A 23,007-nucleotide genomic window follows, 5' to 3' on the forward strand; every position below is an offset into this window, starting at 1 on the left:
ATATCCCTGTAATGCTTATGGGGGAGGTGTTACTGTATATATTCAGAGCCATATCCCTGTAATGCTTATGGGGAAGGTGTTGCTGTATATATTCAGAGCCATATCCCTGTAATGCTTATGGGGGAGGTGTTACTGTATATATTCAGAGCCATATCCCTGTAATGCTTATGGGGGAGGTGTTGCTGTATATATTCAGAGCCATATCCCTGTAATGCTTATGGGGGAGGTGTTGCTGTATATATTCAGAGCCATATCCCTGTAATGCTTATGGGGGAGGTGTTACTGTATATATTCAGAGCCATATCCCTGTAATGCTTATGGGGGAGGTATTACTGTATATATTCAGAGCCATATCCCTGTAATGCTTATGGGGGAGGTGTTACTGTATATATTCAGAGCCATATCCCTGTAATGTTTATGGGGGAGGTGTTACTGTATATATTCAGAGCCATATCCCTGTAATGCTTATGGGGGAGGTGTTGCTGTATATATTCAGAGCCATATCCCTGTAATGCTTATGGGGGAGGTTTTACTGTATATATTCAGAGCCATATCCCTGTAATGCTTATGGGGGAGGTTTTACTGTATATATTCAGAGCCATATCCCTGTAATGCTTATGGGGGAGGTATTACTGTATATATTCAGAGCCATATCCCTGTAATGCTTATGGGGGAGGTGTTGCTGTATATATTCAGAGCCATATCCCTGTAATGCTTATGGGGGAGGTGTTGCTGTATATATTCAGAGCCATATCCCTGTAATGCTTATGGGGGAGGTGTTGCTGTATATATTCAGAGCCATATCCCTGTAATGCTTATGGGGGAGGTATTACTGTATATATTCAGAGCCATATCCCTGTAATGCTTATGGGGGAGGTGTTGCTGTATATATTCAGAGCCATATCCCTGTAATGCTTATGGGGGAGGTGTTGCTGTATATATTCAGAGCCATATCCCTGTAATGCTTATGGGGGAGGTGTTACTGTATATATTCAGAGCCATATCCCTGTAATGCTTATGGGGGAGGTGTTGCTGTATATATTCAGAGCCATATCCCTGTAATGCTTATGGGGGAGGTGTTGCTGTATATATTCAGAGCCATATCCCTGTAATGCTTATGGGGGAGGTATTACTGTATATATTCAGAGCCATATCCCTGTAATGCTTATGGGGGAGGTGTTGCTGTATATATTCAGAGCCATATCCCTGTAATGCTTATGGGGGAGGTGTTGCTGTATATATTCAGAGCCATATCCCTGTAATGCTTATGGGGGAGGTGTTACTGTATATATTCAGAGCCATATCCCTGTAATGCTTATGGGGGAGGTGTTGCTGTATATATTCAGAGCCATATCCCTGTAATGCTTATGGGGGAGGTGTTGCTGTATATATTCAGAGCCATATCCCTGTAATGCTTAGAGAAGATCTTATGTCAAGTGTTATTGAAGTGTTGTGGTTGTGTAACGGATGTGAAATGGCTAGCTAGTTAGCGGGTACGCGCTAGTAGCATTTCAATCAGTTACGTCACTTGCTCTGAGACTTTAAGTAGGGTTTCCCCTTGCTCTGCAAGAGCCGCGGCTTTTGTGGAGCGATGGGTAACGACCGTGCTTCGTGGGCAACCGTTGTTGATGTGTGCAGAGGGTCCCTGGTTCGCGCCCGTGTCGGGGCGAGGGGACGACGTAAAGTTATACTGTTACATTGATGCTGTTGACCCGGATCACTGGTTGCTGCGGAAAAGGAGGAGGTTGAAAGGGGGGTGAGTGTAACGGATGTGAAATGGCTAGCTAGTTAGCGGGTACGCGCTAGTAGCATTTCAATCAGTTACGTCACTTGCTCTGAGACTTTAAGTAGGGTTTCCCCTTGCTCTGCAAGAGCCGCGGCTTTTGTGGAGCGATGGGTAACGACCGTGCTTCGTGGGCAACCGTTGTTGATGTGTGCAGAGGGTCCCTGGTTCGCGCCCGTGTCGGGGCGAGGGGACGGTTTAAAGTTATACTGTTACAGTTGCAGGTTCACTTGGCACATCTAAAGCCTTTTCTTTTGTGGTGTTGCTAGAGGCCACCAAGTGCTAACAGTCAGTATCTAAATAATATGTGTGAAATGCTTGATAGTGTATGTGATGTAAACAGAGAGGTCTACTTTCTTGTGGACCTGAATATTGACTGGTTTTCATCAAGCTGTCCGCTCAAGAGGAAGCTTCTCACTGTAACCAGTGCCTGTAATCTGGTTCAGGCTATTAATCAACCTACCAGGGTGTTTATGAACACTACAGGAACAAGATCATCCACATTTATCGATCACTGTTTTACTAATACTGTAGAACTTTGTTCTAAAGCTGTATCCGTACCCATTGGATGCAGTGATCTCAATATAGTGACTGTATCCAGGAAAGCCTAAGTTCCAACAGCTGGGCCTAAAACAGTGTATAAGAGATCACACAAATTATATTGCTGTGACTCTTATGTGGATGATGTTAAAAATATTTGTTGGTCTGATGTGATTAATGAGGAGCATCCAGACGCTGCACTTGATGAATTTATGAAATTGCTTCTTTCAATGATTGATAAACATGCACCTGTTAAGAAACTGACTGTTAGAACTGTTAAGGCTCCATGGATCGATGAGGAATTGAAGAACTGTATGGTTGAAAGAGATGTGGAGTGGCTAATACGTCTGGCTGCACATCCGACTGGCTGACTTACTGCAAATTGAGAAATTGTGTGACTAAACTCAACAAAAAGAAGAAGAAACTGTATTATGAAGCCAAGATCAATGATATAAAGAATGATGGAAAAAACTTGACTACTTCAAATGAAATTATGGGGAGAAAGACGAATTCAACTCCATCTTTCATCGAATCAGATGGCTTATTCATCACAAAACCATTTGATGTTGCCAAATATTTGAATGATTATTTAATTCAAGTGGGCAAACATAGGTAGGAAATGCCCACGACAAACAGTGACCAATTATATTAATGTATAAAAAAACAAATAATGAAAGAAAAGCAGTGCAAGTTTGAATTTTGTAAAGTTAGTGTGGGAGAGGTGGATTTTTTTTGTTAACGATCAATAATGACAAACCTCCTGGCATTGACAACTTAGATGGAAAGCTACTGAGGATGGTAGCTGACTCTATAGCCACTCCTATCTGTCATATTTTTTTATCTGAGCCGAGAGGAAAGTCTTTGTCCTCAGACCTGGAGGGAAGCCAAATTCCGCTACCCAAGAGTGGAAAAGTGGCCTTTACTGGTTCTAACAGCAGACCTATAAACTTGCTGCCAGCTCTTACCAAACTGTTGGGAAAAAATGTGTTTGACCAAATACAATGCAATTTCTCTGTAAACAAATTGACAACAGACTTCCAGCATGCTTATAGAGAAGGGCACTCAACATGTACTGCACTGACACAAATGACTGATGATTGGTTGAAAGAAATCGATAATAAGAAGATTGTGGGAGCTGTACTGTTAGAATTCAGTGCAGCCTTTGATATTATTGACCATAATCTGTTGTTGAGAAAACAATATGTTTCATGGCTTTTCAACCTCTGCCATATCGTGGCTTCAGAGCTATCTATCTAATAGAACTCAAAGGGGTTTCCTTAATGGAAGTGTCTCTAATGTCAAACATGTCAAGTTTGATGTACCGCAGGGCAGCTCTCTAGGCCCTCTACTCTTTTCTATTTTCACCAATGATCTGCCACTGGCATTAAACAAAGCATGTGTGTCCATGTATGCTGATGATTCAACCATATACGCATCAGCAACCACAGCTAATGAAGTCACTGAAACCCTTAACAAAGAGTTGCAGTCTGTTTTGGAATGGGTGAACAGTAACCAGTGGTCCTGAACATCTCTAAAACTAAGAGCATTGTATTTGGTACAAATCATTCCTTAAGTTCTAGACCTCAGCTGAATCTGGTAATGAATGGTGTGGCTGTTGAACAAGTTGAGGAGACTAAATTACTTGGAGTTACCTTAGATTGTAAACTGTCATGGTTAAAACATATAGATTCAATGGTTGCAAAGATGGGGAGAGGTCTGGCCGTAATAAAGAGATGCTCTGCTTTTTTGACACCACACTCCAAAAAGCAAGTTCTGCAGGCTCTAGTTTTGTCTAATCTTGATTACTGTCCAGCCGTGTGGTCCAGTGCTGCAAGGAAACACCTAGTTAAACTGCAGCTGGCCCAGAACAGAGCGGCACGTCTTGCTCTTCATTGTAATCAGAAGGCTGATATTAATACTATGCATGCCAGTCTCTCTTGGCTAAGAGTTGAGGAGAGAATGACTGCATCACTTCTTATTTTTATAAGAAACATTAATGTGTTGAAAATCCCAAATTGTTTGCATAGTCAACTTACACACAGCTCTGACACACACACTTATCCCACCAGACATGCCACCAGGGGTCTTTTCATAGGCCCCAAATCCAGAACAAATTCCAGAAAGCGTACAGTATTATATAGAGCCATTATTGAATGGAACTTCCTTCCATCTCATATTGCTCAAATAAACATCAAACCTGGTTTAAGAAAACAGATAAAGCAACACCTCACAGCACAACGCCTCTCCCCTATTGGACCTAGATAGTTTGTGTGTATTCATTGATATGTAGGCTACGTGTGCCTTTATAAATGTATGTAGTTCTGTACTTGAGCTGTTCTTGTCTATTAATGTTCTGTATTATTTTTCATGTTTTGTGTGGAACCCAGGAAGAGTAGCTGCTGCTTTTGCAACAGTTAATGGGGATCCTAATAAAAGACCAAAAATAGCTAAATACTACACCACAACACTACACCATAACACTACACCACAACACTACACCAGAACACTACACCATAACACTACACCACAACACTACACCAGAACACTACACCAGAACACTACACCAGAACACTACACCACACAATAACACCACACAACTACACCAGAACACTACACCACTACACCAGAACACTACACCACTACACCAGAACACTACACCACTACACCAGAACACTACACCACTACACCAGAACACTACACCACTACACCAGAACACTACACCACTACACCAGAACACTACACCACTACACCAGAACACTACACCACTACACCAGAACACTACACCACTACACCAGAACACTACACCAGAACACTACACCACTACACCAGAACACTACACCACTACACCAGAACACTACACCACTACACCAGAACACTACACCACTACACCAGAACACTACACCAGAACACTACACCACTACACCAGAACACTACACCACTACACCAGAACACTACACCAGAACACTACACCACTACACCAGAACACTACACCACTACACCAGAACACTACACCACTACACCAGAACACTACACCACTACACCAGAACACTACACCACTACACCAGAACACTACACCACTACACCAGAACACTACACCACTACACCAGAACACTACACCATTACACCAGAACACTACACCACTACACCAGAACACTACACCACTACACACCAGAACACTACACCACTACAACAGAACACTACACCAGAACACTACACTACACAACTACACCAGAACACTACACCACTACACCAGAACACTACACCACTACACCAGAACACTACACCACTACACCAGAACACTACACCAGAACACTACACCACTACACCAGAACACTACACCACTACAACAGAACACTACACCACTACACCAGAACACTACACCACTACACCAGAACACTACACCACTACACCAGAACACTACACCACTACACCAGAACACTACACCACTACACCAGAACACTACACCACTACACCAGAACACTACACCACTACACCAGAACACTACACCAGAACACTACACCACTACACCAGAACACTACACCACTACACCAGAACACTACACCACTACACCAGAACACTACACCACTACACCAGAACACTACACCAGAACACTACACCACTACACCAGAACACTACACCACTACACCAGAACACTACACCAGAACACTACACCACTACACCAGAACACTACACCACTACACCAGAACACTACACCACTACACCAGAACACTACACCACTACACCAGAACACTACACCACTACACCAGAACACTACACCACTACACCAGAACACTACACCACTACACCAAAACACTACACCACTACACCAGAACACTACACCATTACACCAGAACACTACACCACTACACCAGAACACTACACCACTACACACCAGAACACTACACCACTACACCAGAACACTACACCACTACACCAGAACACTACACCACTACAACAGAACACTACACCAGAACACTACACCACTACAACAGAACACTACACCAGAACACTACACCACTACAACAGAACACTACACCAGAACACCAGAACACTACACCAGAACACTACACCACTACACCAGAACACTACACCAGAACACTACACCACTACACCAGAACACTACACCACTACACCAGAACACTACACCAGAACACTACACCACTACACCACTACAACAGAACACTACACCAGAACACTACACCACTACACCAGAACACTACACCACTACACCAGAACACTACACCAGAACACTACACCACTACACCAGAACACTACACCACTACACCAGAACACTACACCAGAACACTACACCACTACACCAGAACACTACACCAGAACACTACACCACTACACCAGAACACTACACCAGAACACTACACCACTACACAATAACAACACTACAACACCACAACAGGACAACACAGCCAGCAGCTGATCCCATCAAGAAGACTACTGTCCCATTTGCTGCATGTTGCTGAGGACTGTCTGATCCGTATTTTGGTTGGAGAGCTCCAAAAATACTCCGTTATGATTCCCCATCCGGAGACATTTGTTGGAATTATAGCAGGACAATGTGGTTGACATGAATGCACTTATTTTCGTTAGCCATTGTTCCTCGGTGCCCAGTTTGACTGCTGGAGTCAGACTGACGGCTACCAGTGTGTGTGTGTGTGTGTGTGTGTGTGTGTGTGTGTGTGTGTGTGTGTGTGTGTGTGTGTGTGTGTGTGTGTGTGTGTGTGTGTTTGCACACAGACAAACACACACACCCACACAATCATGCTACACATGGTAGCAGCAACTGCCGCTCCCAGACTGTTATTATACTGCTCAGTTTATACACTGCCCAATCCCCCCCTTCACCAATACACGTGTAAATATTGGACTATAAATTGTACCTTCCTCTATTAAACTTAACCTAAGTCACTATAGGGAAAAATCCCTAGGGAGGTAAAAAGAGTCGGCATTTGACCATCAGGTATTCCAAGATGGGTGAACAATGGGTCGACACTTCCATCGCACTGGAGAAAAGCTGAGAATATTGTAGTTTCCAGAGTCCTGTTGGATATTGTAGTTTCCAGAGTCCTGTTGGATATTGTAGTTTCCAGTCCTGATGGATATTGTAGTTTCCAGAGTCCTGATGGTATCGAATCCGCGATCGGAGGTCATCCATCTTCCTGTCAAGTGAATATACAGTTGAAGTCTGAAGTTTACATGGTTGGAATCTTAGGTTGGAATCATTCAAACTCGTCTTTCAACCACTCCACAAATTTCTTGTGAACTAACTATAGTTTTGGCAAGTCGGTTAGAACATCTACTTTGTGAATGGCACAAGTCATTTTTCAAACAATTGTTTACAGACATATTATTTCACTTATAATTCACTGTATCACAATTCCAGTGGGTCAGAAGTTTACATACACTAAGTTGACTGTGCCTTTAAACAGCTTTGAAAATTCCAGAAAATGATGTCATGGCTTTAGAAGCTTCTGATAGGCTAATTGACATAATTTGAGTCAATTGGAGGTGTAACTGTGGATGTATTTCAAGGCGTTCCTTCAAACTCAGTGCCTCTTTGCTTGACATCATGGGAAAATCAAAAGAAATCAGCCAAGACCTCAGAAAAAAAATTGTAGAACTCCACAAGTCTGGTTCATCCTTGGGAGCAATTTCCAAACGCCTGAAGGTACCACGTTCATCTGTACAAACAATGGTACGCAAGTATAAACACCATGAGACCACGCAGCCGTCATACTGCTGTCTCCTAGAGATGAACGTACTTCGGTGCGAAAAGTGCAAATCAATCCCAGAACAACAGCAAAGAACCTTGTGAAGATGCTGCAGGAAACAGGTACAAAAGTATCTATATCCACAGTAAAACGAGTCCTATGTCGACATAACCTGAAAGGCCGCTCAGCCAGGAAAAAGCCACTGCTCCAAAACCGGCATAAAAAAGCCAGACTACGGTTTATGGGGACATGGGGACAAAATCGTACTTTTTGGAGAAATGTCCTCTAGTCTGATGAAACAAAAATAGAACTGTTTGGCCATAAAGACCATCGTTATGTTTGGAGGAAAAAAGGGGTGGCTTGCAAGCCGAAGAACACCATCCCAACCGTGAAGCATTGGGGTGGCAGCATCATGTTGTGGGGGTGCTTTGCTGCAGGAGGGACTGGTGCACTTCACAAAATAGATGGCATCATGAGGAAAATTATGTGGAGATATTGAAGCAACATCTCAAGACATCAGTCAGGAAGTTAACGTTTGGTCGCAAATGGGTATTCCAAATGGGCAATGACCCCAAGCATACTTCCAAAGTTGTGGCAAAATGGCTGAAGGACAACAAAGTCAAGGTATTGGAGTGGCCATCACAAAGCCATGACCTCAATCCTATAGAAGATTGGTGGCCAGAACTGAAAAAGGGTGTGAGAGCAAGGAGGCCTTCAAACCTGACTCAGTTACACCAGCTCTGTCAGGAGGAATGGGCCAAAATTCACCCAACTTATTGTGGGAAGCTTGTGGAAGGCTACCCGAAACGTTTGACCCAAGTTAAACAATTTAAAGGCAATGATACCAAATACTAATTGAGTGTATGTAAACTTCTGACCCACTGGGAATGTGATGAAAGAAATAAAAGCTGAAATAAATAATTCTCTCTACTATTATTCTGACATTTCACATTCTTAAAATAAAGTGGTGATCCTAACTGACCTAAGACAGGGAATTTTTACTAGGATTAAATGTCAGGAATTGTGAAAAACTGAGTTTAAATGTATTTGGCTAAGGTGTATGTAAACTTCTAAATTCAACTATATATTGGCCAGTAGAATGGAGAGAAGAGCTGGATGGTTCTCCCTTCGCTTTAATCTTGCCAGGATCCCCCCTCTCTTGTCTCTGTAACTTCGGCTTTTCCTCTTGGGTAGCCAGAAAATTGGGTTGGAATTACAGAAAGAGCCCAGGGCAGATGAGTCGAAGTTGAAATCGGAATTGAGGTAAGTATCTTCCGATCTGATGTTTAAAAGTTCTTGTCGGTTGTAAGAAATTATAGCGGATACATTGAGAAAATACATTTAAATAAATGACAAACGAATCACAAAATGGCAAAGAAGGGGCGGAGCTGGCAAAACGTCAGCCATCCAATACGGCGCCATCATGTCACGGCTTGTTTATAGTCCAGGGGGGAAGTTCCTAGTAAATAATCATTAGGGAAAACCAAAGTACATCACAGAAGAAAATGGTTTAATGATGTCACAATGGCTTGTTCTAAATCAAGATGAGATATTTAGGAAAGATACACACTTCTTTACTTTACTCGTAGGACAGAACCCAGTGGTACTTGAGACTACTTGAAACTCTCCGTCTCTCTGGTTCTCTCTCTCTCCCCTCCCTCTCTCTTTCACAATGTCTTTCTCTCTCTTTAATCGGCCTCTGACTCTCTCGCCCATCTCCCACCTTCCCCCCCCCCATCTCTCTCTCTCTCTCTCTCTGTGCCCTCAGGTTGCAATAATAAGGGATGGTTTATACCTACCCGCCTGACTCATCTTGAAACAATGAGAAGGACCCAGGACTTGGCCTGGACTATAAACCACTCAGCAGCATATTCCCCATGTTTTAAAGTAGCTGTCTTCTCTCTCGGTCCACAGAGACATGGTCCTGTGGTGTTTTAACAGTATCCGTCTTCTCTCTCGGTCCACAGAGCCATGGTCCGTCCTGTGGTGTTTTAACAGTATCTGTCTTCTCTCTCGGTCCACAGAGCCATGGTCCTGTGGTGTTTTAACAGTATCCGTCTTCTCTCTCGGTCCACGGAGCCATGGTCCTGTGGTGTTTTAACAGTATCCGTCTTCTCTCTCGGTCCACGGAGCCATGGTCCTGTGGTGTTTTAACAGTATCCGTCTTCTCTCTCGGTCCACGGAGCCATGGTCCTGTGGTGTTTTAACAGTATCCGTCTTCTCTCTCGGTCCACGGAGCCATGGTCCTGTGGTGTTTTAACAGTATCCGTCTTCTCTCTCGGTCCACAGAGCCATGGTCCTGTGGTGTTTTAAAAGTATCCGTCTTCTCTCTCGGTCCACAGAGCCATGGTCCTGTGGTGTTTTAACAGTATCCGTCTTCTCTCTCAGTCCACAGAGCCATGGTACTGTGGTGTTTCACAGTGTCCGTCTTCTCTCTCGGTCCACAGAGACATGGTCCTGCAGTGTTTCACAGTGTCCGTCTTCTCTCTCGGTCCACAGAGCCATGGTCCTGTGGTGTTTTAACAGTATCCGTCTTCTCTCTCAGTCCACAGAGACATGGTCCTGCGGTGTTTTAACAGTAAGCACTATTTCACTTCTACACTCTTACAAAAACAGGTGCTATCTAGTACCTTAAAGGGTTATTCGGCTGTCCCCATAGGAGAACCCATCAGACGGTTCTACATCCAACACAAAAGGGTTCTACCCGGAACCAAAAAAGGGTTCTACCTGGAACAAAAAAGGGTTCTCCTATGGGGACAACCAAAGAACCTTTTTGGAACCCTTTTTTTCTAAGATCAATCAAACAAATGTATTTATAAAGCCCTTTTCACGTCAGCCGATGTCACAATGTGCTCTAAGAGTGTGTGGGCCTCATCCTCATGTCCTTATTATCTTGATGTTTCCACAGAGGTCATACGATACGTTCTAGAGACAATGTTGCACTCCTACACTGATTGTAGGACCTGAGCTATAGAGGGTCAGTGAGCACAACATACAGAAGCCAACAGCCAAAATAATGGAAACACTGGAGTAAACGAGGGATACTAAGTGTATTGAAAGCAGGTGCTTCCACACAGGTGTGGTTCATGAGTTAATTAAGCAATTAACATCCCATCATGCTTAGTGTCATGTATAAAAATGCTGAGTAGGTCATGATTTTGGCTACCATGGCTATGCCCCCATAAGATGACAATTCCCCCATCCACAGTGGTCACTGAATGGTTTGATGAGCAGGAAAACGATGTAAACCATATGCCATGGCCGTCTCAGTCACCAGATCTCAACCCAATTGAACACTTATGGAAAATTCCGGAGCTGCGCCCAATGCTCTATTAAGGCACTTATTGTTGGTGTTTCCTTTATTTTGGCAGTTACAGCGAATTCGGAAAGTATTCAGACCCCTTGACTTTTTCCCCCCAAAATTACGTTACAACCTTATTCTAAAATGAATTAAATTGTCACGCCCTGACTTTAGTTATATTTGTTTTCTTTATTTTTTGGTTAGGTCAGGGTGTGACAAGGGTGGTTTGTTTAGTTTTTGTAGTGTCTAGGGGGTTTTGTCTTGTCTAGGGTTTTTTGGTTATCTATGGGGATTTTGTATAGTCTAGGGGTTTGTAGGTTTATGGTGGCCTGAGTTGGTTCCCAATCAGAGACAGCTGTTTCTCGTTGTCTCTGATTGGGGAGCCTATTTAGGTTGCCATTTTCCATGTTGGTTTTGTGGGTAGTTGTTGTCTGTTTTGTGTGAGTACCTGACAGAACTGTTGCGTTTTGTTCCACTTTTGTTTTTGTTTCAGCGTTCAGGTTACAATAAACATCATGAACACGTACCACGCTGCGCTTTGGTCTACTCCTTCTTCCTCAGACGAACATCGTTACATAAATCGTTTTTTCCCCTCATCAATCTGCACACAATACCCTATAATGGCAAAGCAAAATCAGTTTTTTAAATGTTTGCAAAATTAACATTTTAAATTAAAATTATAAATTAAAATGATAAAATATAAAAACTGAAATATCACATTTATTCAGACCCTTAACTCAGTACTTTGTTGAAGCACCTTTGGCAGCGTTTACAACCTCGAGTATGACGCTATAAGCTTGGCACACCTGTATTTGGTGAGTTTCTCCCATTCGTCTCTGCAGATCCTCTCAAGATCTGTCAGATGTTCGACTGGGATCAAGTCCGGGCTCTGGCAGGGCCACTCAAGGACATTCAGAGACTTGTCCCTAAGCCACTCCTGCGTTGTCTTGGCTGTGTGCTTAGGGTCGTCTTTCCTCGATCCTGACTAGTCTCCCAGTCCCTGCTGCTGAAAAACATCCCCACAGCATGATGCTATCACCACCATGCTTCACCGCAATGATGGTGCCAGGTTTCCTCCAGAGTGATGCTTGGCATTCAGGACAAAGAGTTCAATCTTGGTTTCATCAGACCAGAGAATCTTGCTTCTCATGGTCTGAGAGTCTTTAGGTGCCTTTTGGCAAACTCCAAGCGGGCTGTCATGTGAATTTTACTGAGGAGTGGCTTCCGTCTGGCCACTCTACCATAAAGGCCTGATTGGTGGAGTGCTGCAGAGATGGTTGTCCTTCTGGAAGCTTCTCCCATCTCCACAGAGGAACTCCAGAGCTCTGTCAGAGTGACCATCTGGTTCTTGGTCACCTCCCTGAGCCCTTCTCCCCCATTTGCTCAGTTTGGCCGTGCGGCCAGCTCTAGGAAGAGTCTTGGTGGTTCCAAACTTCTTCCATTTAAGAATGATGGAGGCCACTGTGTTCTTGGGGATCTTCAATGCTGCAGAATTGTTTTGGTACACTTCCTCAGATCTGTGCCTCGACACAATCCTGTCTCTGAGCTCTACGGACAATTCCTTCGACCTCATGGTTTGATTTTTGCTCTGACATGCACTGTCAACTGTGGGACCTTATATAGACAGGTGTGTGCCTTTCCAAATCAAGTCTGATCAGTTGAATTTACCACAGGTGGACTCCAAGTTGTAGATACATCTCAAGGATGATCAATGGAAACAGGATGCACCTGAGCTCAATTTCGAGTCTCATAGCAAAGGGTCTGAATACTTATGTAAATAAGGTATTCTCTCTCTCTCCCAAGATCAGAGACCCTGTTCCATGACAGGCCCATAAGAGGTCCATGAGAGGTCCATGAGAGGCCCATGAGAGGTCCATGAGAGGTCCATGAGAGGCCCATGAGAGGCCCATGAGAGGCCCATGAGAGGTCCATGACAGGCCCATAAGAGGTCCATGAGAGGTCCATGAGAGGTCCATGAGAGGCCCATGAGAGGTCCATGAGAGGCCCATGAGAGGTCCATGAGAGGTCAAAACCCTGCCTGCTGCCCACTGTGCCTGGCTGACCATAACACAGGTTAACTCTGATAATAAACCATCTAAAACTGAAGGCCCAGCACAAGCACCAGAACCCAGACTCAACCCCCCCCCCCCATTCCAGATGTCACACAGTCAGGAATAACTCCTGGCTTTATACATGATACATTCAGTACATGATGTTAGCATAACGTAATACCTTAACGTGATTTAAATAAACACAGAGACACAGAGAGAAAGATCATAAAACAACTAACGGATCTCAGATGCATAACGTTAACCTGCAGAATGACAAACAGACCGTGGGATTTGAACCATGGCGGTACCCGCGTGAGATTGGGATGCTCCCAAGTACTGTGCGTGTAATGGTAAATACAAAGCATACTGTCTTGTGTGTGTGTTCAAACAGAAAGAAGGGTGTATAACTCATGTGAATTGCAGGACTTGATGGATATATGGCAGGATGTATATCTCAGCTGCTAGGCCATGGAAACCCATTTCATGAAGTTTCCTTCAGATGTGATGCTTGGCATTCAGGCCAAAGAGTTCAATCTTGGTTTCATCAGACCAGAGAATATATATATAAATATTGATGTATATATGGCAGGGCGTTATATACTGTATATTGATGGATATGGCAATGCGTTATATAGTTATATATATATTGATGAATATATGGCAGTGCGTTATATAGTTGTATATATTGATGGATATATGGCAGGGCTTTATATAGTTATATATATTGATGGATATATGGCAGGGCGTTATATAGTTATATATATATTGATGAATATATGGCAGTGCGTTATATAGTTGTATATATTGATGGATATATGGCAGGGCTTTATATAGTTATATATATTGATGGATATATGGCAGGGCTTTATATAGTTATATATATTGATGGATATATGGCAGGGCTTTATATAGTTATATATATTGATGGATATATGGCAGGGCTTTATATAGTTATATATATTGATGGATATATGCCAGTGAGTTATATAGTCATATATATTGATGGATATATGGCAGTGAGTTATATAGTCATATATATTGATGGATATATGGCAGTGAGTTGTATAGTCATATATATTGATGGATATATGGCAGGGCTTTATATAGTTATATATATATTGATGGATATATGGCAGTGAGTTATATAGTCATATATATTGATGGATATATGGCAGTGAGTTATATAGTCATATATATTGATGGATATATGGCAGTGAGTTATATAGTCATATATATTGATGGATATATGGCAGTGAGTTATATAGTCATATATTGATGGATATATGGCAGTGAGTTATATAGTCATATATATTGATGAATATATGCCAGTGAGTTATATAGTCATATATATTGATGGATATATGGCAGTGAGTTATATAGTCATATATATTGATGGATATATGGCAGTGAGTTATATAGTCATATATATTGATGGATATATGGCAGTGAGTTATATAGTCATATATATTGATGGATATATGGCAGTGAGTTATATAGTCATATATATTGATGGATATATGGCAGTGAGTTATATAGTCATATATATTGATGGATATATGGCAGGGCTTTATATAGTTATATATATTGATGGATATATGGCAGTGAGTTATATAGTCATATATATTGATGGATATATGGCAGTGAGTTACATAGTCATATATATTGATGGATATATGACAGTGAGTTATATAGTCATATATATTGATGGATGTATGGCAGGGCTTTATATAGTTATATATATTGATGGATATATGGCAGGGCGTTATGATGACTGCTAGCTTGCTAGCTAAGATTATTTTATTTTTTTTGTGTGTTTTTTTTACCCCCTTTTCTCCCCAATTTCCGTGGTATCCAATCGCTAGTAATTACTATCTTGTCTCATCGCTACAACTCCCGTACGGGCTCGGGAGAGACGAAGGTCGAACGCCATGCGTCCTCCGAAGCACAACCCAACCAAGCCGCACTGCTTCTTAACACAGCGCGCCTCCAACCCGGAATCCAGCCGCACCAATGTGTCGGAGGAAACACCGAGCACCTGGCCCCCTTGGTTAGCGCGCACTGCGCCCGGCCCGCCACAGGAGTCACTGGAGCGCGATGAGACAAGGATATCCCTACCGGCCAAACCCTCCCTAATCCGGACGACGCTAGGCCAATTGTGCGTCGCCCCACGGACCTCCCGGTTGCGGCCGGCTGCGACAGAGCCTGGGCGCGAACCCAAAGACTCTGGTGGAACAGCTAGCGCTGCGATGCAGTGCCCTAGACCACTGCGCCACCCGGGAGGCCCCTGCTAGCTAAGATTTTGAAAGTATGATGTTGACATGATCAGTCCAATCTAAGCTACTGTACATATAAAGTGATTTGACGTCATTTTATCTGTGGCCAATGACCTTGAGCCTTCTTGGAAGGGCACTCCTAATGTAACTCTATGGCAGCACCCAAGGGGCTTGAATTTTCGAGCTTTACCCTTAGACTTGGCGTTGAAGTAGTGTCCCCATGAGTGACAGAACACTGAGCCAATCACGGCGCAACCAGAGAACATTACCAACACCTACGCTCTATATTTTCCGCTTGGCTTGCCCCACCACCACAGAAAGCACTGAGCTAGGCTGAAACACATGCATTTTTGGAGCTGCTTTACTCAAGAAAACAAAAAAAGAGACCATGTATGTAGAGTATGTGGTTTAATTAACTCAATTAAAATGATATATTTTTTTTTTTACATTGTTTGCCAATTGATATGATACATTCATCCCAAAATAACATGCAAAACAGGCAAGCCTAAAAAAGTTTTTAAAAAGTGGGTCTCTGCCCCACCTGCCCTGAATGAGGGGTCACCACTGACCTCAGTTACCAGCGGAGCAGGGTATCAAACCGATGAGCACTGTGAAGTGTGAACACTGCACCGGAGTACCACAGAGAGTGAAGTAACGCAGCTTGCAGGATCTTTACAGTGTAGAGCGGGCAGCTCTGTTAACGTGTCAACGACAGCCTACTCAAACTCTCCAAGCATCTGTCTCTCTGCTTCTCTCCGTTTCTCTGTTTCTTTCTTTCTCTACCTTACCCCTCCCCCCCCTCTCTCCCAAGTAGGTTAAAGTATCTTTCCCCATCTTTCGATATTGTGTTTAAAAGGTAAAAACGCATCAAATCAGTGCATATTTTCACCTTGTCTACTCGGGGATTGGATCCGAAGCTCTAACAACTAGACTACCTGTTTCCCCCAAATGGTTATATACAGAGCCACAAACGTTTGTCAAAAATAATTTGGGTATAATGTTGATAGATCTAGAAATAGTTTTGTTTTCTTCAAGTTTTATGTGTTCTTGTTTTGTTTTTTTTATGGTCGAACTGATAAACTAAACAAAAAAATTATCTCAAAGACCACACCACTTTATATAATTTACCTTCACACAATATGCTCATAGCTTGCCTCAGAGCACACAGCAAACTTATCCAAAGTTATCAGACAGTAAACACAGCAAACTTATTACAGTTATCACACAGTAAACATAGCAAAGTTGTCACAGTTATCACACACAGTAAACTTTTCAGCAAACTCACCAGACACTCTTTTGTTGATAGTGATTCCTGAAGATGTTATTCCACTCCAAATGGACCGCAGACAGCCGACTGATACAGAGCGACAGAAACGGACTGCTGCAAGTGAGGTGAGATGTCTCCACATTGTGCCCCTTCCTCACGTTATAAACAAACTCCGCGTGCTGGTCTAGGAAGGCCACTCCTCCAATGGTCTATTACGCTCCATGCTCCTGCGCTTCCCAGCCCCTCCCGCTCTCTCGCCAATCAAATATCTGCACATTTCAGACGCACACAAGGGTGGGAACAAAGTGTTTGTGCAGGTGTATCTATTCCACCATGACACAGTATTGGTATGGTAATATAACAACGGGCATCGACAAGTCATTTGTTTTATTCAGCAAGTTATCCCACCCTTCCAGTTCCAAATGATGAAAAATACAAACATTCAAAATCATCGTTTTTTTATTATAAAAATACAGGTTATAGAAAAGTTGTTTTATTTTGCATATAGGTTGTAAGGTGCATGAATTAAAATTCAGATTTATATAAAACCATTTCATTGATTACAATTAGAAACACACAGGCAAAACCTCTCTTACTCTGAGCTTAGACCTCAGTGGATGATCCAAAACCATGGAAACAGATTGACTAGATTCTCCATAGAATTAAAATGATTCCGCTTCTCATTCAATGGTCTACAGTTCCATCTCTATGATCAAAACTGGAGAGGCCACAGAGGTACAGAGAAACATAACAAAATTCAGAATAAAATATTCCATTATCCAACTTCATATACTTTGGATATCATTGTTATAGTATAGCATATACTTTCAATTTAATTGTGTGATGGAAAAATCTGTGGTTGGAATGGCTGGAATGAACAGGCACTGGTTTTACATTGAGTTCCAACATGTCTAGCACCCTTTTGAGTAAAAAAATGATAATAATTACAAATGTAAAAATGTCAGGATTGGCTTTTGTCTATACACAATCAATACAATGGTAGTTACACATTTCTAGAATACTGTAGACATTCCTTACCTCGTTGATTATACGACAACAATAAGTAAAGTATATTGTAATGACTATGACTGTAAAATATTCATTACATTACCATTACATTATCATGAGATGTTTCCTTTTTATAATATAACACAGGCGGAAGGATATTTAGGAGTGAAAACCTTATTCTCGAGACCGTAAACAAAGTAGTCGTAGTCTTTTCCACTGTAGGAATAGAAGGCGTGAGTGATGGGAACCAACTCAATGGTTTGTCGCTGTGAGGAAACAGAAACCATTGAGTAGATATTACTTCACATGATCAACAGAGCCTTCTCAATCCAGGGACGCTCTGTTATATTTATGTCAGTGCTGGCCTCTAGTGGCCGTTAAAGGTAATCGCATTTTTTTTAAAGAAAGAAAGGCCGCAGTTGAACAGTAAAGAAACGGGCCTCTATGAGCCTCAGGTGGGGCACGGCAGGAGGGCAGAAGTCCGTTCAGGAGTATTACAACATGGACTCAGGCTGAGATACCCTTTTCACACTATCATCCTGACCCAAATCAAACTGGGTTGACTCCAGAAACTATGCTGGAAAAGTAACCAGGCTAGGTCAGTACGGCTTGGTCTGACTCGGCTTGGTTAGGTTCAGTATTGTGAAAAGCCCTAGAGAAGACTCACTGGCTGCAGGATGCGACTGACAGAGGAGAGGACCAAGGAAGTAAGAAAGAATGCAGTTGAGTAGTATTGGGACAGAACCCTTACAGGTGTAACTCATATTGCAGGATTCTACTGACAGAGGAGGAAGGAAAGGAAGGAAGGAAGGAAGCAGGAGTATTAGGAAAGTTCCCTAACAGGGCTGAAAGACTAGAACACCTGTTGTAGGATACGACTGACAGGGGAGAGGGAGGGAGGGAGGATGTGATTCATGAGGATTGGACCAGGACACCAGCTATAGGCCCAGAGATAACTCACCTGTTGTAGGATGAGTATTGGACCAGGACACCAGCTATAGGCCCAGAGATAACTCACCTGTTGTAGGATGAGTATTGGACCAGGACACCAGCTATAGGCCCAGAGATAACTCACCTGTTGTAGGATGAGTATTGGACCAGGACACCAGCTATAGGCCCAGAGATAACTCACCTGTTGTAGGATGCGACAGGGAACTTGCTGTGGTGAGAACTTGCTGTGGTGTTCCTGAGACGCCTTCCTGGAGGCATCACAGATCTCCTGGTCAGGGAAACCCACGATGGGGTACACCTGGTGGGAATGGGCCCGGTAAGGTTAGAGTATGATAACATAACACCACAGTGACAGACATGTAGCCTGATAGGAGTTCTAGCCAACCTCTCTCTCTATCATGGTCACATACAGATCTGGGATCAGGTTAACACATTTTTACAGCACCCTACTCGGGAAAATAAAATAGATCTTTACCAGGATACTTTCATCAATGAAGAACGCGTCCCCAGACACCTTCTCAAACTTCTTAAGAGGGAACTCAGGTAGCCGGTCCGGTACGAACTCAAACACGTGGTTCTTCCTGCAGGATAAAGGAGCAACAGGATGCTTCTGTTTCTGTGTTTCCCCTATATTCATTTACCAGCTGCCATGATGTAATATGATGGAATCATTTGTTTCTATGTTTCTTTCCTGAAACGCTGGATAGTCGTTGGCTCAATGACTGGAAGTCTATGGGAATAGCTAGCATGTAATTGCGCTAATCCATTGCCGCCACTGCTGAAATAAATCCTAGGGGAATCACTGCTTCTGTTGACTTAAGAGGTTACGCAATATTACAGGTTACACAAATACTGTTCAGCAGGACAATAACATGAACTGTTTGTTCAGCTTGTAATATGATTCTTCTGTTCAGTCCAGCAGGACAACAGGAGGACAATAACATGAACTGTTTGTTCAGCTTGTAATATGACTCTTCTGTTCAGTCCAGCAGGACAACAGCAGGGTAATAACATGAACTGTTTGTTCAGCTTGTAATATGACTCTTCTGTTCAGTTCAGCAGGACAATAACATGAACTGTTTGTTCAGCTTGTATTACGACTCTTCTGTTCAGTTCAGCAGGACAATAACATTAACTGTTTGTTCAGCTTGTATTACGACTCTTCTGTTCTGTACACAGAAATTGAGTCTAGTCTTGGACTTGCCTAAAGCGACCTATTGACATGACTGTCATAACTAAAGTAATTGTATTGTAAACTGGAGACGATGATTAGTTGATTACTGGAGTCAGGTGTGTATCAGCTGGGGTAATAGTGTGTCACAAATCAAGCCCCTGAACACTGGAGTTTCCCATCCCTGCTTTTAAACAGCTCAGTCCAGTCCAGTCCAGTCCAGTCTAGTCTAGTCTAGTCCAGTCCAGAACCATGTGGCAGTGAGCTGAATGTAGTGGATCTCTAGATAGATCTGGGCGTCGTTTCACAGAACCTTTGTGGCGTTAAGATCATCGTAATACCTTGACTACACAGCTCGCGTCGCGTGCGCGAGCGTTCCAAAATCAATTTAGAAATATATATTATTCAATTATTGCACCCACACTGCTCGCGCGCACCAACGAGTGTCTGCGTTGCCAAGGGCTAAAATAGAGGTCAGTTCTATTTGTGACGCAGATTGCGCTACAAGTCCTGCCTCTCCCATCTCCTCATTGGTTTATAGAAGCAGATACCCACGTGCCATCTCCTCCTTGGTTATACCCACGTGGGTGAATGAAAGACGAACGAGGTTGATGGCGGTAATGCACTTAATTTATGAAAGTTGCCAATTGCAATATAAAGTCCAGAGACGAAAAAGCCTGGATGGAGGAGGGATGACTAGAAACGATTCGGTTGACCGTTTTATGTGTGGATTAATTGTCGGAGTAGAGGACCTTGTGCATTTCAGGTTAAATAACAACTCAATGTTTATATCCCTGGACAAATTAGCTAGCAACAGCAAGCTAGCTAAATAGGACAAATTAGCTAGCAAATACAAGCCAGCTAGCTAAATAGGACAAATTAGCTAGCAAATGCAAGCTAGCTAGCTAAATTGCCATAAATGTTTAATGCTTTTCGACCTGTCCCCAAATTAATGTAATTGGTTCAGAGTTTGTTTTGATATTTTAACCTGCGTGTCGTGATCGCGTTTGGTGTGGGGGGACAAAATAAATGTATGCACGATGGCCCACGTGCACCATCCTGCGCCATCGTGCATTAATTTATTTTGTTATTAAAGGACCGACGCATTGTTAAAAACACTTGTAGGCTTAGGTTCCATCGGGGAAACCGGGCCCAGTTCAGTACCATGTGATGGTGAGCTGAATGAAGTGCATCAGGTTTCTGTTGCCCTGGCAGGTGGGGCAGGTCTTGTGTCCGTGTCCATGGCAGAACGTGCATCTAGAGGAGAGACATTAATCAATCAATTAGCCAACCAATCAACAGAAAGTAGATCTGGAGGAGAAAACTAGAACAAAGGAGAGTTTTAAATCATCAAAACTCAAGTAGATATAATCAATCAATCACTAAATAAATCCCTTAATCATTATTGATACAATACAAGTTGCACCTCATATACTGGTGCTGACCTTTAACTTAACATGAAATAACATAACATTACATTTCCAGATAATGACTCGTTGCGGGGAAGACATTATCTTAACTAGTTTTTGATATCATGAACAGAGAGATTGTGAATATAGCATAGTGATGAGGAAGCTCTTCTCTGTCCTGGCACTGCAATGGTGGAACTAGCACAGACTACACAGAGCTACTCTATTGAAGAGAAATGTACTTCATATGAATGTGATATGTGGCTGTTTCACCTAGCTATCTCCAAGATGAATACACTAACTGTACGTCGCTCGGGATAAGAGCTTCTTGCTCAATGTAAAATATACTGTAAATGTAGGTGTCCTGCACCTCTTCCTTCCCCTCCCCTGGCAGCTGGAACATCTGTTGTTGCCGGCCCTGTTGTTACGTCCATGTCCTGTTGTCCTGCGCCCATGTCCGTGGCAGAACGGACATCGCCTCTGAAACAGGGGACAGTCTATTAATACCTCTGAAACAGGGCCAAGAGGTTTCCCTGACAACGTGTCCAGACCAAAAACAACTCTGCACCCTGGCAGTTATAACCTACGGGGTGATTCTCGGACATTGAGAGAATCTACATTGAGGCTTTTTAAATCGGGATAGGCTTTAATTTATGTACGGAAAACCAGCCCTATAACTTGCTGGTCAGGTCACGTTGCTCAGGGGAAAACCTCCTGGGTCTCCTTGACTAAAATGTCTGAAGAGAAGTGAGAGAGAGGGAATGTAAAATAAGGAGGGAGGAGTTGCTACTTACATTTCCCCTCCCTGCACAGTGTGTGCAGCGCGTCCTGCCACAGCCATGGCACCGGTGGCACGTCTGAAACAACCACAGCAGTAGTGAGGAGCGGAACACACACACACACACACACACACACACACACACACACACACACACACACACACACACACACACACACACACACACACACACACACACACACACACACACACACACACACACGTGTCACACAACCTTTACAACATAATTTTGGACTTGGAGAAATGGATAAATTTCTAAAAAGCAGAGTTGATGTATATTTTACTAAAACGCAGAGTTGATGTCATTACTAAAAAGCAGAGTTGATGTATATTTTACTAAAAAGCAGAGTTGATGTCATTACTAGAAAGCAGAGTTGATGTCATTACTAAAAAGCAGAGTTGATGTCATTACTAGAAAGCAGAGTTGATGTCATTACTAAAAAGCAGAGTTGATGTCATTACTAGAAAGCAGAGTTGATGTCATTACTAAAAAGCAGAGTTGATGTCATTACTAGAAAGCAGAGTTGATGTCATTACTAAAAAGCAGAGTTGATGTCATTACTAAAAAGCAGAGTTGATGTCATTACTAGAAAGCAGAGTTGATGTCATTACTAAAAAGCAGAGTTGATGTCATTACTAGAAAGCAGAGTTGATGTCATTACTAAAAAGCAGAGTTGATGTCATTACTAGAAAGCAGAGTTGATGTCATTACTAAAAAGCAGAGTTGA

General features: G+C 42.7%; 2 protein-coding genes across 2 annotated transcripts in view; both read right to left on the reverse strand.

Annotated features, from left to right (window-relative positions):
• Positions 1-17,096, reverse strand: part of LOC139553265 (semaphorin-3D-like) — a 123,912-nt gene extending 106,816 nt beyond the window's left edge. Inside the window, exon 1 of the mRNA XM_071365412.1 lies at positions 16,960-17,096. The gene's annotated coding sequence lies outside the window, so the exon portion shown is untranslated. The remainder of the gene's footprint in view (positions 1-16,959) is intronic.
• A 286-nt stretch (positions 17,097-17,382) lies between these two features.
• ssuh2.1 (ssu-2 homolog, tandem duplicate 1) overlaps positions 17,383-23,007 on the reverse strand; it is a 44,308-nt gene continuing 38,683 nt past the window's right edge. Inside the window, exons 7-12 of the mRNA XM_071365425.1 lie at positions 22,275-22,337; positions 21,851-21,960; positions 21,236-21,328; positions 19,376-19,481; positions 19,082-19,198; positions 17,383-18,215 (exon numbers count right to left, since the gene is read on the reverse strand). Of these exons, the coding sequence (XP_071221526.1) occupies positions 18,081-18,215; positions 19,082-19,198; positions 19,376-19,481; positions 21,236-21,328; positions 21,851-21,960; positions 22,275-22,337 (624 nt within the window). The 3' untranslated portion in view covers positions 17,383-18,080. The remainder of the gene's footprint in view (positions 18,216-19,081; positions 19,199-19,375; positions 19,482-21,235; positions 21,329-21,850; positions 21,961-22,274; positions 22,338-23,007) is intronic.

Source organism: Salvelinus alpinus, chromosome 2 (genome assembly GCF_045679555.1).
Source record: "Salvelinus alpinus chromosome 2, SLU_Salpinus.1, whole genome shotgun sequence".
Taxonomy (NCBI): Eukaryota; Metazoa; Chordata; class Actinopteri; order Salmoniformes; family Salmonidae; genus Salvelinus; species Salvelinus alpinus.